Source organism: Falco peregrinus, chromosome Z (assembly GCF_023634155.1).
Source record: "Falco peregrinus isolate bFalPer1 chromosome Z, bFalPer1.pri, whole genome shotgun sequence".
Classification (NCBI taxonomy): domain Eukaryota; kingdom Metazoa; phylum Chordata; class Aves; order Falconiformes; family Falconidae; genus Falco; species Falco peregrinus.
In genome coordinates, this window is record NC_073739.1 from 71,524,749 (window position 1) to 71,541,026 (window position 16,278).

At 41.4% G+C, this 16,278-nt stretch overlaps 1 protein-coding gene across 1 annotated transcript in view; it reads left to right on the top strand.

The window, feature by feature from the left end:
• Positions 1–9,661, top strand: part of CPLANE1 (ciliogenesis and planar polarity effector complex subunit 1) — a 65,986-nt gene extending 56,325 nt beyond the window's left edge. Inside the window, exons 44-51 of the mRNA XM_055790866.1 lie at positions 983–1,112; positions 2,903–3,106; positions 4,781–4,842; positions 5,274–5,435; positions 6,580–6,692; positions 7,041–7,124; positions 8,525–8,694; positions 9,114–9,661. Of these exons, the coding sequence (XP_055646841.1) occupies positions 983–1,112; positions 2,903–3,106; positions 4,781–4,842; positions 5,274–5,435; positions 6,580–6,692; positions 7,041–7,124; positions 8,525–8,694; positions 9,114–9,254 (1,066 nt within the window). The 3' untranslated portion in view covers positions 9,255–9,661. The remainder of the gene's footprint in view (positions 1–982; positions 1,113–2,902; positions 3,107–4,780; positions 4,843–5,273; positions 5,436–6,579; positions 6,693–7,040; positions 7,125–8,524; positions 8,695–9,113) is intronic.
• Positions 9,662–16,278: the final 6,617 nt, after the last annotated feature.

The window sequence follows — 16,278 nt, forward strand, 5'->3', positions numbered from 1 at the left end:
AAAACTGGAATGATCTTATGCATTAAATAAAGTGCTCTGACATACAGATTTTTTACTGTTAACTGCCATTAGTCTTCTGGATCCAGTTGTGCAGTAGAAAACAGTAGCTGGCTTCCCTTTCTTCCTGGTCATTCTGCTCAGCTGCCCACTGTTACAGTTTTTCTTGAAGCATAGCAGTAAACTGAATGGTTCCATTTATTTTTAAAGCATTTTAAGTGAAGCTGCTCGTTGTGACTGAAGTAGATAGGGAACAATTACATAACCTTGAGGATGGGTATGAGGCAATAAACTTCAGTAGGTGGTGATTTTTACTCAAAAGAGTAACTTGAAGAAACTAGCTTTTAATTATAAACTAAATGAGCCTTGGGGTTTTTTATTGAGGGCAGAATTTAAGTAAAAATATTCTCTCACTAACACTGGTTCTTGCTCAGAAGGTCATTGAGAGTTGGGACTCCCAAAAACGGGAGCATCCCACAGTCTTACCTCAGCATGGGTGGCAGTACAGGGTTTGCCGTGTGGGTGCTTTGGCCTTCTGGGCTGCCAGGCTCAGCCTCCTCTGAACCAGCCATGTTCACGCACCCCGGTGGAGCTCAGGCAGTTCAGCTCTGCATGGGGCCATGTTTCTGGATGGTTTATTCGAAGCCCTCTTTGCTGCAGTACCCCTGATGTTAGTCAGGTCTCGCTCATGCTGTCCCATCCACACTGGGAGGCTATAAAGCTGGCTGAAGTGTACATGGCGACACTGAAGCTAAGGTGATGGATGGTAACTTTAAAGACAGTGGTGCATGTACACACGCTGTCTGGGTGTTGCTTGTGTGCACTAACACAGTGAGATGTAGGGGGTGGAAAATTCAGTCCAAAGGCTTCTGATAACCTGAATATTCTCATTTTAAGCATGAAAGGAAGGATTTTAGCTTGTTGTTCTCGCAGGCATGTTCTGCTTTAAATTAGTGACTTGTTTTTACCTTTGCCTGACTTCAAGCTTTTTAGAAGATCCCCTGCAAATTACTGGTCTGTGTGGTGTTACTGACATCATTAGGGATCTTGTAGTAGAAGGTGACATGTCTCCGTCAGAGCTGGGCTTTCCAAAAATACAGGCTAAGAAAATCTCTGCCTGTTTTTTATTATGCATTAGCTAAATCATTTTAACTCTGGTTGTTACTCTCATAGCTCACACCCTGTAAAAATGGAAGCAAGCATGTGATTTGAGTTTATGTCAGTGTGACTAGTATTAGAACTGTTTAATAGCCACTGTTTTACTGGCCATTATTGTCAAATGTGCTAATTGTTTTTTATTATTTTGGTTTTGAAATTCTTTCCTTCCTGCTTGCGTGTCCTACCAGGTATAGACTGGAGCAGAACTCTATATGTACAGCAGATTCAATTCAGCCAAGGGGACTGGAGCATTCTAAAGTGGTTCTGAAAGGCAGAATAGAAATTTCCCATCAGTGGCAAAGCAGCATCAGAAGCTTCCAGCCCCATACTCCAGCTTGTCATGTTCTCCTCCCTGCTGGAGATTTCTGTACCTTCCTGACTGTTATTTATAAAATCAGCTGTGCTCTTTGATGAGATAGGTTGAAATGACAGGTGTTTTCTATGCCTGTTTGTGATACCGCTTGCTTACAAGGCAAAAATACAGCTGTTCAGGATGCCAAACAATCTGTTCTGTTGGTGCAACAGTTCACACCAGCTTAAGATAATGTGTTTCAGGATGGTTTAGTGATTCATTCAAGTAGAGTAGAGTGTTGTGCTCTGGTCTACTTGTTCTAACATGTATTTAAATTTTGAAAGGAGCTTAAGAACTTTAAACCTAAATTGGTGCACAGATCACAACATCTTTCTGATCCTTCGAGAATTCCAAACACGTTAATAATGGGTATGTCAACATATAGATGTTGCTAGCTGTTGTGCAATTATATGAATGTTTTCATAATTACTGAAAATTTCAGAAATGCATTCAAGTAGTGTTTAATCAAGCCTGACCAAAAACCTAAAGACAACTTAATTTCACTTCCTTGTTTTCACATGTGACTGTAAATACTTCTGATAATGACAATTCCCTTTGCCATAAAGTAAATCATATTCAAATATGTCAGAGTTCTTCTGATCCCTTGAGGACTTTCAGTGCTTCAATAGATAAGCTTTCAGTTGAACTGCAGCTACTATGATTATCTCATTTTGCTATGATCATATCTGATGATTCTGGAATTACTAGAGCCAGCCAGTCTTGAAAATGAGAGAAGTTTCAAAAAGGTCTGCAAAAAATCAGGCATTTGAAATTGAAACACTTCTCTTGGAAAATACCGTATTTAATTTTTTGGTCAGTGGTTTTAATTTGACAGTGAAGAAAATACCTGTTACCCTGCTGCTTATGTTAAAGACTACTGCAGATATTTCTGAAAAACTCTGAGGGTAAAGTTACGTTAGCATTTCTTATTGACTGTGTTTTTCTGTTGTTAGTATGCTCTGTTAGAGTTCTTAAAATTACTTTGTATAGACAGACTTGTGATGGAACTCATAGGTTGAGGGGAGGGAACAAAACGGATAATAGCATCTCATCAGTCTTTTTTTCTTTTTACATACTTAAACCATACATACTTAAAAATGAAAGATCAAAGCAAAATGACTTGCACTTTTTTCTGTGGTGGTTTTCTTATGAAGTCAATAACAGGTAGTCCACATTCAAAGCTTTGGTCCTATTACCTGAATGTAGTTGATAAATATAAGAAAAAAATTAGGAGACATCTTGGAAATTACTTTTGTGCCAGGATTTTATGAAGCAAAATTTTGCAGAAAAGAAAGTTCTTGTTGTTTGTTACTTATGCTTTCAGCTGGCTCATAACTTAAAGAGATTGCTGTATTTTTACTGTATTGTGTAGTTGCAATTCTTTGCAATTTAAAGGATATGCTAGATTATTTCCCATTTACATCTGCTCTCAGGGTTCATGATTTTCCTGCTGGACATTCTCAAAGAACAGAGAAGGAGAAGAAGGAGATACAAGCCTGGATGAAAAAAAAGCAAAAGGAAAGAATGAGAGAATATGTGAAGAAACGAGATGAACAGCGACAGAAGGAGCGTAATCCATTCAATCTAAGAAAGAACGTGGTAAGAATAATGGGTATCTTGAAGAGTAACTGTTATGTATTGTACGAGTGTTGATTGTTCAGGTTAGATAATACAAAGGCTGTTGGTGATTTTTTTCCTATTTAATGGGTTCTTTATTTGTATAACTTTATTTCATTGGAGCTGGCCATAGTTCTGTCAGAAGTGATCAGTAAGCGAATACTCCAGTGTTCTTCACAGGCTGCAGTAACGACAGCTGCCTGCCCGTGGCAGTTGCAACCTGTCCCCCAGCTCTAGATTCGGGAATTGCAGCCCCGTGACTGTAATGGACATAACTGTAGCATTCACTGATAAGAGCTATATTTTGTCAGGGAGTGGTAACTACAGGAGTTGTGAAGATGTGTTCACATCTTTTTCCATCTTCCCCCACACCTTCCAAAAACACCCACTGAATTTAAAAAGCAGAGTTCAGATGCCAGCATCCTTTACGAACCCAAGAGGATACTAGACCCATCCTTGTCATTCACACACAAAGAAATGTATGCAATTAAAGAGGGTCAGCAGAGATGTTAGAATATGGCATATATCTCAAGTACCTGATTTATTTTTTTGTTGAAAGCTGGTTTCAATACAGGCTCAGCAAACAGTGTCTTCCCTACCAAAATTTTTTTTAATTTTCAGTTTAATTAGTGAAAACACATTTATGGCCTGATACATCTCTTCTGATCTGCACTGTGCTGGAAATAACTGAAGGGAGGGAAAAAGGTACAAGATTAGTTCAGAAATAAGTTCATAGTCAGTATGAAGTCTTAAAGTGTCCATTTGTCACCTGGATACCTTTGGAACCTGGAAAGACACTGCTGAGTCAGGGGAAGCTCCAGGGTTACAGAAGATGAGACCTAGCAATAGCAAATATATCCCTATACTTTTTACTCACCAGTTGAATGCAGGGTGTGCTGTAAATTCTTCCATGCTGAAGCTCTACTGCTTTTGCTCCCAAGCAGCAAACATGCGATACAGAGAAGTTTCCAGTTACTAAATAATTCAGTTGTAATCACTTTTGGGGTAACAGATCTCATCTATGAAATACATTTATTTCCCCTGGTTTTAAACAGCCAGAGTTGAACCTGGCTGCTCTCTTGTACATGTGTAGCGAGAAGTGATTCACAAAAAACGGGTCCTGCTTTTCTCCCTCTCCTGTGTTTCCAACCCATGAATATCTACTAGATGCTTTTGTTACAGGTTTTTCTACTGGACTCGTTAGATGGAAGGAATCTCAGCTTTTGGTGGGTTTATTTTTAGAAGAAAGCATTAAAAAAACTCAAATTGCACTCTCGCAAACACAGGTCAAAGTGCAACCTTGCCATGTTTTTTTAGGTTAGTTACTGTTAGCAATGTCACTGATTTTTAGGAAACTGAAGATGAGACTTTGAGCTTGACAGTGAAGACATCTCCATAGGAATGTTAGTATTTTAATCATATGAGCTATGGGAAGTGTGACTGCAAACTTTCACTTATTTTTAGAGACTGGCAGTTTATAGAGCCAATATTACCCGAGTTTCCTGGTGGGGACATAAGCTTTCATACTGCTTTTCATTCTGGAGAGTGTCTTAAACAGTAACTTTCAAGTCAGATAGGTCTACATTTTGAGAGCAAGAGATTGGAATGAAACCACAATACAGAATAAGTTAATGATTATTATGCTTTCTTGCACAGCATCATAGTCCTACCTCAAAGGACATTAAATTATTCCAGAAGAAGAAAGAAGAAAAAGACAAGTAAGTTGCTGTAAATGTAACTTGTGGTATTCTTACATGTTGATCTTCTAGTCTGAAGGAAGAGGTATTTTTAACTATTTTGTCTATGAAACTTCAGATATGAATGGCATTTCAACCAAAAGCATAAATAAATCAAGTTTGCTTTACCATTTAGGAAAACTCTGAACATGTTTCATCCTCTGACTGTATTTTTCACTTTCCAAGTATCTTTCACACACACCCCAACATTGAATCATTTATTCTGGCAAATCCATTGTTAATAAATGTTTTAGCTTTTTGCTAATGATCTTAAAAGGGTTAGTATATCTTCTCTGAAGTTGTAAAAATACGTTCTTCTTTTCTGATTACCGTGTAGCCTTACAAGACTCACAAACTAGTTGCAATTAGATGAGTGATAGCTTGAGTTAATATGTAATCTTATTTCTCCATAGAGCCCTGTTTTCTGAACATCACAGTGTGAGAATATCCCAGGCACTTTCTCTGATGAATGAAATGTTATCTGAAGCAATGGTGTTACCTGCAAATGAGTGTAGACCATTGTCCAGGACAAGATCACCTCAAGAGTACAGCAGGTGTATAGCATCTGCTAAAAGGTAACAGCTTTAAGCGTTGCACCTGCTGTGATGTACCGGTGTCTTTACCACACTTGAAATTTGTCTGCAATTTCTAGCTAGTTAGTATAGGATTAGCTTGAGAGAAGCTTTATGTTCTGGCAGAATCTGGCAGGTACACTTTGTCTAGATCAGAGGAGTCTTAAGTTTTTGCACCACTCTTCTTATAACCATTAGCGCAGATCTTGGAGGGATCCCTAAAAATGCTTTTCAGAGCACAGAATAAGTCAACTCTGTAATCAATGTAATCAATGTCCTAACCCATTTCACTCAACAGCAATTCCACTGGACTATAGCCAGAAACATAGTTAATGATCCTAAGAGCATCTAGTAACAAGCAAGAAGCAAATAGAACCACTCCTGTGCACACATATAGACTAGTAAGAGTTCAGCAAACTCTAGATTTACTTTCTTCCTTTCTAATTTATTTCATGACCTAGGATTTTACTTGTTCTTTCTTTTGCACTTTGGTGCTTATTGCCCTTTGAGGAGATGGTGATATTTGATTGTTATAAATAGTAAATTTATTCTACTTGATGGCATTAATGTCATGTGTGTGTATATGTAATCCAGGTGAATATTGCAGTATACATTTTCTTCTTCTACATACAGTTTTATGTTCTCCAGAATAATAAGAGGAACTGTGTACTTAGTCTTGTAACTTCCAGACTTAAATATTTCTGCATCTCTTTTTGATAGACAAAGTTCCAGGATAGAGCATTAAACTGAATGTGGTCAGTGCTGTACAGAGCCTGCTGGTCGTGTCCAAGGGCAGTTTAAGTATATCAGCCCTGCCAGAATCAGAAACACTAAGGAATATCATGCAGGAAGCCACTTTAAGATTGGCAGTAACTTTTAAGCATTAAGTTTTCTTGCACCTAAACTGGCTCTTCGTAAAGCCAAATTACTATGTCTTCACTGATTGCCAGCAGTTCTGGTTCTGGTGAGGCTTACTGACCCCACAAGCAACGTATGATATTGATCCTTAGCTAAGTGGGCTGATGGTAACTTCTGTGACCTTTTTGCCCTGTCTGAAATAAGCTCTGTTAGATCCAAGTTGTGTGGAGGAATGTATGTGGTAAGACAGTGATAACTATTTGGGTTTTGTTACTGGTTTTTCTTGTAGAGGTCATCCAGACAGTCCCAGTCTGTCAGAAAGGAGCAGAATTGCTGCCAAACCCAGCTTCAGTCAAAAAGTACACCATCTCATGCCAGCTCTTGGTTCAACACAGTCCAGGGGTAAGAGCAGAACTTTCTGAATGAAAGCACACACTGAAGATGATCTTCATGTTACTGCCAGATTTTGGGAGGGAGGAACTTCAATACCTCTATAGAAAGGCAAATTTATAATCCTGGAGGTTTCCTGTCCTGAGGCTTTTGCAAGGACTGGTGCTGTCATTGGCCTGTTAAGTGATGAGAATTGCCTTTCCTTACCATCACTTTCTAAATCCAAAGTAGCTCAATTTGCCATAGCAAGAGTACTGTGTAATCCAGGAAGCTAGTTCATAGATTAAAATTTTAAAGTGACTTTTGAGCAGTTTTGATCTATTGCACCTAACAGAGGAAGTGCTTTCTTTGTCTTCCCAGGAAATGCCTCTGTGCTCCCGCAGAAAAGTACTTCCAGAGGAAGAATGAGAAATGCTGCAAACTGTCCTGTTAATTCTAGACAGTGTAAGTGACAAACAGCAATGACATAGTGCTGTTCAGCTACATAATACACGGGAAAACTAAGACACAGAGAACATGTTTCAGAATACATCCTGGATAGAATTTATGGAACACAGGCCTGAGATACAGCATTAGTTTAGAATAATAAAAATAATCCTTTTTCCCCCACATAAAAATCCTTTGCGTTAGAAACTGGCAAAATGTTTTCAGTGGGTACTTCTGTTTACCTCCAGAGTGGTTTTAGCCTGATGGCAGTTCCGAGATTACTGAAGCAAATATGCTAATTTCAGGCTTATGAAGTCAGGAGGGACAGAAGACTTGAGTCTCTTTTTCAGCTGAAACCCACAGAGAGCAAGTTAGTTAGCAGTACAGTACACAAATGTTGTGCCTCTCCCTTATCTTTCTGTGCTTACTTTCTGAGCTCTTTAATGTAGGAATTATCTTTGTTATGCCTTTGTACGTTATCTGTTTAAGATAGTATTTTGTGATAAAGTTAGAGTGGAAAAACTTATGAGTGAAGTTTTTTTAAAAAAAAACAAAACCAGATTCTAGTGATCTTTATTTCCTTTGCCTGTCCGTGTAGGTGTGGATCCACAAAAGTTTCCTCACATAAATGTTTCTTCCTAGTCAGATCCTTTAACAGATGCGGGACTTGATTACGAGAGCAGAATTTCTGATCAGACAGAAAAGGATTAAGGAGAGAATCAATCTGAAACTTAAGAAATACTGTGGGTTGATTCCATTCCCCCTTACAGCAGAATTATACTAGTGGGACAATAAGAGATTCTGTTTGGCTAGTCAAATGTCAATTCATTGGAGTTGGCAATGCGGGAAAGGGAGAGAAGCAACAGTAAGCAGATAGGCATTTTTCCTGAATTGCTCACTCACCTCTGTATGTGTGGAAAGTCGTTCTCCTGTCCAAATACATTCTCTTTTTAAACTAATAAAAGATGATCTTTCTCTGATTTCATGTCACTGTCTCATATGTGTTTCTCCAGTATATCCCATCACTGCTAAGAATTTCACTAAAGTTCCATGTCTTCTAAAAGCCACAAATACAGGATTTATATAGTTTTATCCCTCTATCAAATAAAGTAGTAATGTCCCTTTTTGGAAACTGCACTACAGGACCTGGATGCTGTAGGCACCGTGTGTAGTCCTGTTCCACTTTGTGTTCTGCCCTGGCAAGACAGGTCAGAGCATGAGGCTGGAAGGACTGGCAGCATTTTCTCACCATAACTCCACAGCATTTCAAGATGACAGGACATGCTAGTTCTGTATGGGTTTACACATAGCTTCAGTTCTTAGAACTTGGAGTTTCTGTTCTTGCTGAAGTTTCAAGACATTCAGAAGAAAATGACAAGAAATGTTACAGTGCTGTTGTTGGCTTGTTTTCTCCTCAGCTGCTGAGCACAGAGTCAGCAGAATGTCAAAACAAAAGCCTGCATATGTTGCTGCTGCAGTTCAGACGGAAGGTGTTGATCAAGAGAGTGATCGAGACGTAGTAAGTCCTTGGACGGTGCCTGATGACATCCAAAGAATACTTCAGGATACTCATGACTCCTTGTTTCAGGTAGAATGTGTGCTTATTTTAGGAATGGTTTGATGCCTGCCATTTAACACTTTGTTTTCTTCTGCATTAGTTGAAATGTGGTTTTCTATTCAAAATGTGTGGGTGGGATAGATGCAGAGGCACATAAATGGTGGTGATTCAACAGAAACACATTTTTTCTTTAAAAGCAAAGTCATTCTTCTGAGCCTTGAAAATCAGTGTTCTTTGTAACAGCTCCGTAGGTGTGTTGTCTGTCTAGGCAGCAGACACTAATGGGCGTGCATAAACAGGAAAATAAATTGCATTTATTGCAGAATAATCAGATACATAACTTGATTAGGAGAGGTTTCAAAGCAGTGGGGTGATATCTACTGGCTGCACAGAGGTCTTGTTCACGAATGACATGCAGTGACTCAGCTCATCTTCTTTTCCTCCAGTAGGCGTCTGCACTGCATCCTGTGAGTTTCTCTCCTCTCGGCATTGTGGACACTGATGGTGTTTCGGAAAGCACGGGAAGTATCCTCAGCAAACTGGACTGGAATGCAGTCGAGGCTATGGTAGCAGATGTGGAAGAGAAGTGAAAAAAAATTCTCAGCTGCTGTGCACTTCCAGTTACTGGTGTTTGGTTTCATTAATAATTGTTGTACTTAAAATGGATTGAGGCTTGCATTGGTGTTCTTCTTAAGCAGCACAGAAATTCTTACTGTTTTCGGTCTTGCCTAGACGAAATGCAATTCCTTAACATGTAGTTTGCATTCCATATGTCTTCAGGTCAACAAGAACTAAATACAGTTGTAAATGTAGACCAGCACTCCTAAACAAGAACAACTGGGTCAGCTACTTTACCTAAAAACATACATATGTAAAAAGTTCTATTTTAACAGCTCTGCACAACTGGTTTACCTTTTGTATTTAGTATTTAACGTCATTATGGATGAAGTTATTTTTGTAACTTAACAGTTGCAATAAACTGATCTAACAAAACTGAGTTTATTAGTTTCTGCTGTAAAGTGATTTACGCATGGAGTGCTGTTACTGCTGTGTAGCGCTATGACTGCACATGTGTGTCCACACAAATTACCCTGGTATTTTAAACCCACCTTACTTGTACAATAGTTCAGAGAAATCTTAGAAGAGTTTGAGTGATTGATAGAAGTACAAATAGTCAGGCAGCAATAAACGGAACACAGACTTTTGTTAGCAAAATCAGACACTGGTATAAGACACTAAGGATACGTATTTACTGAGGTAAGGAAAAATACCACGTTCATCTATATAGTGCTGTTCTGTTAGAGCTGTTCTGGCAGCCCCCACATGTTTGTAGAAAAATTTCCCATATGTTTACTAGTCACCAGTTAGTTATGGTAGCCTGAAGAGATGCAGGTGTGGTGACTCCAAACAGCAGTAATTTTTATTTTTGTAGTGAAGAAATCTGAAATTTTCATGGAAGTCAAAAGTGTGTTAATTTCCAGTGGTTAATTACTGTCACCCAATACTGTAATATTAAAAAAAAAGAAAAAAAGGTATGTTTCCAAGTGAAGCAGCATCATGACAAACATCAAGAGGCATTGTTCAAAGAAACATATACACATATATCAGGATAATACTGACAGTTTCTGTGGGCTGAGATATCAAAACCAGTGGTGTATGTTTAGCAGTCCCCAAAACCTGCTTCAGCTTGTCCCACAGTAATGGCCAGAGTGCAAAACTTGGTACTGGGAGTGATCATCTCCAAATGAAAATGGCAAACCTTCAGAGGGCCAGTCCAAAGCATGAAACTGCCTTCACACAGTCTCGAACTGTCTTTCTCCAGCCTTTGTTTTGGGTGATAGTTACAGAATCACAGTCGGGGCTAATGGACATGCTGCGATGCACAAACACATTAATCCTTTGAAAAGACACTCTCCAGGCAAGACTGGAGATAACAAACATGGTAGTTTGCTAGCAGTTGAGTTATACAGGTTACCAAGACAGTGTACCTGTTTGCCTAGGGGGCCTTACTTGTTTGTAAAGAAAACTAGAGGATTCAGATCTGGACAGTAGATGTCTGAAGATGAAAATGTTGTGGGGGAGGAAATGCAGAGCGAGGTGGAAGAATGCTGTTTATTAAAAAGGTGTTGAAGACGTTTGAAGGACCATTACAGTCTTTCATCACGTATCCCTTAATCTGAGATGTGGTGCAGCGCTCTCAGATATAAATGAAAGAAGGATCATTCCTTACGGAAGGGTTGCAGGAGTAAGATGGCTCATCCACTTTCTTCAAGCAGTGTATCTCACGGCGCTAAAGGAACTGAAAACGGAGATGAGCAGTTCATTCCATTTTAACAGTGTGAAGGAAATCCTTTCTTTAACTGCCTTCTGATCCAAAGCATCGCAAATGACTGAAGGGCAGAGAGGCAGTTCAAAGCCCTCCCAGACACAAGGTCGGAGCCAAACTGGCACTTTGCTGGAGACGACAGAAGCAGGTGCCTGGCCAGAGCTGCACCTGCGGAGCCCAAGCAGCAAGAAAATCCACTCCGATACATGGGAATAAGATCATCGAGAACTCTCTTCTCAAGCCTGCTGCTTCCACAGATGGACGTTTCCTTGCACTTTCTCTTCATCTATGATTCTTTTCTTTTTAGGGCCACAGGTGGAACTTTTCAGTATGTTTTTTTCTGAGAGGAAGACCTTTTACTCCGCTGATCTCTAAATAAAACTTTGAAATACAAATTAAGAAATAACTCCGGGAGGTGTCTGCTGTCATGGAAGCTATGAGGATCAAACAAGTAAAACACTATTAAATTCAGACCTAAAATCTTCCATCCTTTTAGAAACAAATTAAAATGTGTTTTTTCTGTAATGTCTCAGTAAAGATTTCTAGTCAAAATGCAGCTGTGTATGTATCTACAAATTCCACTTTTTTACAATTTAGCTACCTTACTATTTTCGTACTTTTCAGGATCAAAGTCTCTCTTGCAGAGTTGAAATAGAAGCTAATGCTCCTGTTCAAATTTGAAAGCTTAAGATTCTTCACAAGCACCAAACTACAGAAGACAATACTTTGGAAAAGAAATAAGTTGGTAAATACCATTTTCCTTCTTCATTCAGCTTGCTTTCTATATGCTAATTATGTTTTGGAGTCTGCTTCGTCATATTTGCCATCCTTTTTTTTTTTTTTTTGGTAATGAACTCTTAACTCTGCAGATCATAGAACAGAGTCACGGAATGGTTTGGGTTGGAAGGGACCTGTGAGGGCCAGCTAGTCCAACACACACACACACACACACACACACCCCAATCAGCAGGGACATCTTCAGCCAAATCAGGTTGCTCAAAGCCCCCTACAGCCTATCCTTCAGTGTTTCCAGGGATGGAGCATCCACCATCTCTCTGGGCAACCTGTCCCACTGTTTTTCACCACCCTCGTGGTAAAAACAAATGTCTTCTTTACATCTCCTCTGAATCTACCCTGGTTTAGTTTCAAACCATTACTCCTCGTCCTGTCGCTACAGGCCCTACTAAAAAGTCTGTCCCCAGCTTTCTCATAAGCCCCCTTTAAGAACTGGAAGGCTGCAGTAAGGTCTCCCCAGAGCCTTCTTTTCTCCAGGCTGAACGACCCCAGCTCTCAGCCTGTCCTCACGGGAGAGGTGCTCCAGCCCTCTGGTCATCTTTGTGTCCCTCCTGTGGACCCACTCCAACAGGTCCGTGTCTTCCCTGCGCTGAGGGCTGCAGAGCTGGATGCAGTACCCCTGTGGGGTCCCACCAGAGCGGAGCAGAGGGGCACAGTCACCCCCCTCGCCCTGCTGGCCACGCTGCCTTTGGTGCAGCCCAGGGTACGGTCGGCTTTCTGGGCTGCGAGTGGGCGTTGCTGGGCCACGTCCAGCTTTTCACCCACTAGTAACCCCCAATCCTTCCCTACAGGGCTGCCCCAGCCTGTACTGATGGCCAGGGTTGTCCCAGCCCAGGTGCGGGACCTTGCACTTGGCCTTGTTGAACCTCATGAGGTTCCCATGGGCCCATTTCTCAAGCCTGTCCCCCTGGATGGCATCCTGTCCCTCAGGCGTGTCAGCTGCACCACTCAGCTTGGTGTCGTCTGAAAACCTGCTGAGTGTGCACTTGATCCCCCCGTCTGTGACACTGAGGAAGATACTAAACAGCACTGCTCCCAGTAGAGACCCCTGAGGGACACCACTCGTCGCTGATCTCCATCCAGGGAGCCATTGACCGCTACTTCCTGGATGCAACATCCAGCCAATTCTTTATCTTCCAAACAGTCCACCCATCAAAGCCGTCTCTGCAGTTCAGAGAGAAGGATATTGTTGGGGACCTTGTCAAAGGCCTTACAGAAGTCCAGCAGATGACATCCGAGCTCTTCTCTTGCCGGCTGATGTAGTCACTCCATCGTAGAAGGCCACCGGGTTGGTCAGGCAGGGCCTGCCCTTGGTGAAGCCATGCTGGCTGTCTTGAATCACCTCCCTGCCCTCCACAGGTCTTAGCGAGCTTCTAGAAGAGTCTGTTCCATGACCTTCTCAGGCACAGAGGGGAGGCTGGCAGGTCAGTAGATCCCCAGGGCCCTCCCATCTACCCTTGGTAAAAATGGGTGCAATGCTGCCCTTTTGCCAGTCTCCGGGGACTTCACCTGACTGCCAGGACCTTTCAAATACCATGGAAAGCAGCTTGGCAACCCCATCAGCCCATTCCCTCAGGACTCTGGGATGCATCTTGTCAGATCCCATAAACCTCTGTATTTTCAGGTTCTTCAGGGGGGTCTTGAACCTGTTTTTCTCTTACAGTGGGAGGGACTTTGCTCCCCCACTCCCTGCCTTGAGGTCCATCTACTTGAGACGCGTGGGAAGAGAGACTGCCAGTGAAGTGTGAGTGAAAGAAGTTTTTGAGTTCCTCAGCCTTGTCATCATCATCGTTACCAGTTTGCCAGTTGTGTTCATCGGGGGGGTACAACTTCTTTGATGTTCCTTCTCTGGCTGATGTGCCTGCAGAAGCCTTTCTGAACTATTCTGTGCCTCCCTTGCCAAGTTCAGCTGCAGCTGCGCTGTGGCTTGAGTGACCCCATCCCAGCACAACTGGGCAGTGTCCCTATACTCTTCCCGGGGTACCTGTCCCTGCTTCCACCACCTGTGCATTTCCTCTCGCCCTTTAGTTTGACCAGCAGGTATGTTCTCCCCTTCACCTGCAGCCTGATACTCCTTTGACAGGCTTCCTCGGGTTTCCTCTGTAATTCTCCCCTCTGCTACTGTCCTTATTAATTCTTGACCCTGACTCACAAAATGCCTCTCCCTTCTTCTGCCAGCGAAGAAAACAGCGGTTTTCTTTCTTCATCAGGTTCTTACACAAATGTGACTTCCACGTGGTAGTTGTCCAGGTATCTGATGATGTTTTGCGGCCAGTGATTCTCTGGACCCATAATGATACCACCAAGACTAAGTTCTGAGGGCAGGAAATTAAAAAGGAGCAGAAGTAGGAGATCAAAAACCAGTAAAATGCAATTTATCAGAGGAAAAAAGAGCAAACAAGCAATTCTGATAAACCTTATATTGCATTTGTTCATGTAACAGTCATATTCTTCCCTACCTCCCTCTGGACTTTTGCCAGAAATTTGGCAACAGCCCTGCATGTGCCTCTTACAAAGTTCAGAAGTTACCTGTTTGATGCTTTTGTTCACAGGTTTGTCTGCGTTGCACACCACGTACAGAAATGCTGTTCCAACACAGGAAGAACAGGCTCAAAATACAAAGTGATCTTCCTTGTAGCAGCTATTTCCTCATCTGCTAGTGCTCCTGGGAAGCAGAAAGTAAACATTTCTCACCTTCCCCACACTGAACATTAAATGTCATTGCCATGATCAGCAATAACTCGGCCTGTATCTGAAAATGTCTGCATGGAAACGCGGCATTTAATAACTCGTGTCTAACAAGCTTTATATAAAGACCAGTGAGTCTGGTCAGGAGTGGAAGCAGCACAGCCTGACACGTAGGCTCTTTCTTGCCATTTCTAAGCACTGCAGAACCAAAATGCATGGAAGAAAGAAACCCAAATCAATCTGTTATGCTGACATCTGTCTTTCATAAGCATGTAGATCGCATTGGTGTCCCTTCAAAAGCATCACATTCCTCTCCATCCAAGAGAAATCCCCAATATACCCCAGGTGAGCCCCGTATTAAAATTTGCTGTTAAGCAGTCAGGAAAGCAATACCTTAGTTATTGTACGTTGCACCAAATAAATGACTGATGTTTTTCTCAAGTGGGAGGGAAGCAGAGCTGTTTCTTCCAAGTAGTGAAGGGTTCTGTTGCATCAAGAAGCCCCACAACCTGTCTTTCATTAGCTCCAGACTAAATTGGAAAGTTTTGCTTATGCAGCAGCTGATGATCACAACAACTTCAGGACCTTCTGCCAGGACGAAGGGCTGCAAGCAGAAGGTCTTCCAGGTAAGCTTGTGCTCTGAGGATGGGCGATACCATACAACTCAGGCTATGGACTGTCGTTTCTGTTATTTTGGACTTACTTGAAAGTAATTTTACTATTGGAAAAAAATGAATAGATTCTCGAATTGGTTGCTTATTTCTTTAACAAATAACAAGACAGTAGTCCTCTCCCCATAAATTACTCTGAAGATAAAGAGCCCATGAAACAGCAGTCTCTCTCTCTCACAGCAGTTCTCCAGGTAACAATGTATTGGTTCGTAGCCCATACCTGAAGAAAGCCCAGATGAAAGACTATACTTTTTCAGCCTCCCAAAGTTGAGTTCTTAACATTGAACTGCCAGCAAAGGAGTTCAGTTTCCCTCCCAGTTGAAGGAGAAAACTCCCCAGTGTTCTACCTTCTGCAGCAAAAGGCCTTTTCGTCACTGGGTTGTGATGAAAAAAGATGTATGAGCTTATTTCTTGTGCTCTGAGGCACATGCCTCTTACAAAATATCTTAAGAGCATAGCCTTGTTTTTGTTGTTTTGTTTTCATAGTAGTGAGCTGTCATTTCTATTTTACTGAATGCAAAACAACCTGGTGTTGTGCTGCTATGAGCAGAAGCTCTGTTCTGCAAAATGCAGCTCAGACATTCTTCCCCAGCCGTGAATTTCCACAGGTCACCAAAGAGCTCTGAGAGAAGAAAAACATGTCCCAGCGATAAGTGGGCAGAGGGATGTAAATCTCTGTCTCTTATTCTCTAACTAGACTAGAGCAGGTTTCTGTGAAGTCAATCTTGAAAAGCATAGAAAGCTTCCTTCTGTCATCCAGGCTGTTTCAGAAAAGGTTCCCTGTTTTAAAACACTTTATGTGCTGGCTGATTTTGGCTCCTGGTGTAAGAAAATTTAATTATTACAACAATATTGGCATTCTCAGTTTCCAGGCATGCAGTGAAGACCCTTCCACATCTCAAGAACTGCATCAGCAGCAAATAATAGTATCATGGAGTTGGGCTGCTTTTACTTAGAAAAATAAGATGCAGCCACCTCAGCAATGCTCTGCAAACAAAAAAGTTTAGAATTGATTTAAAATCCTTAACTCAGGGCAGGTGGCTACACTGGTCTTCCTGATGATTGAGATGAATTCTATCATAAGAACAGATTTCAAGTCAGTGTAGACACAGCAGAATGATGCAAATCCAAGCC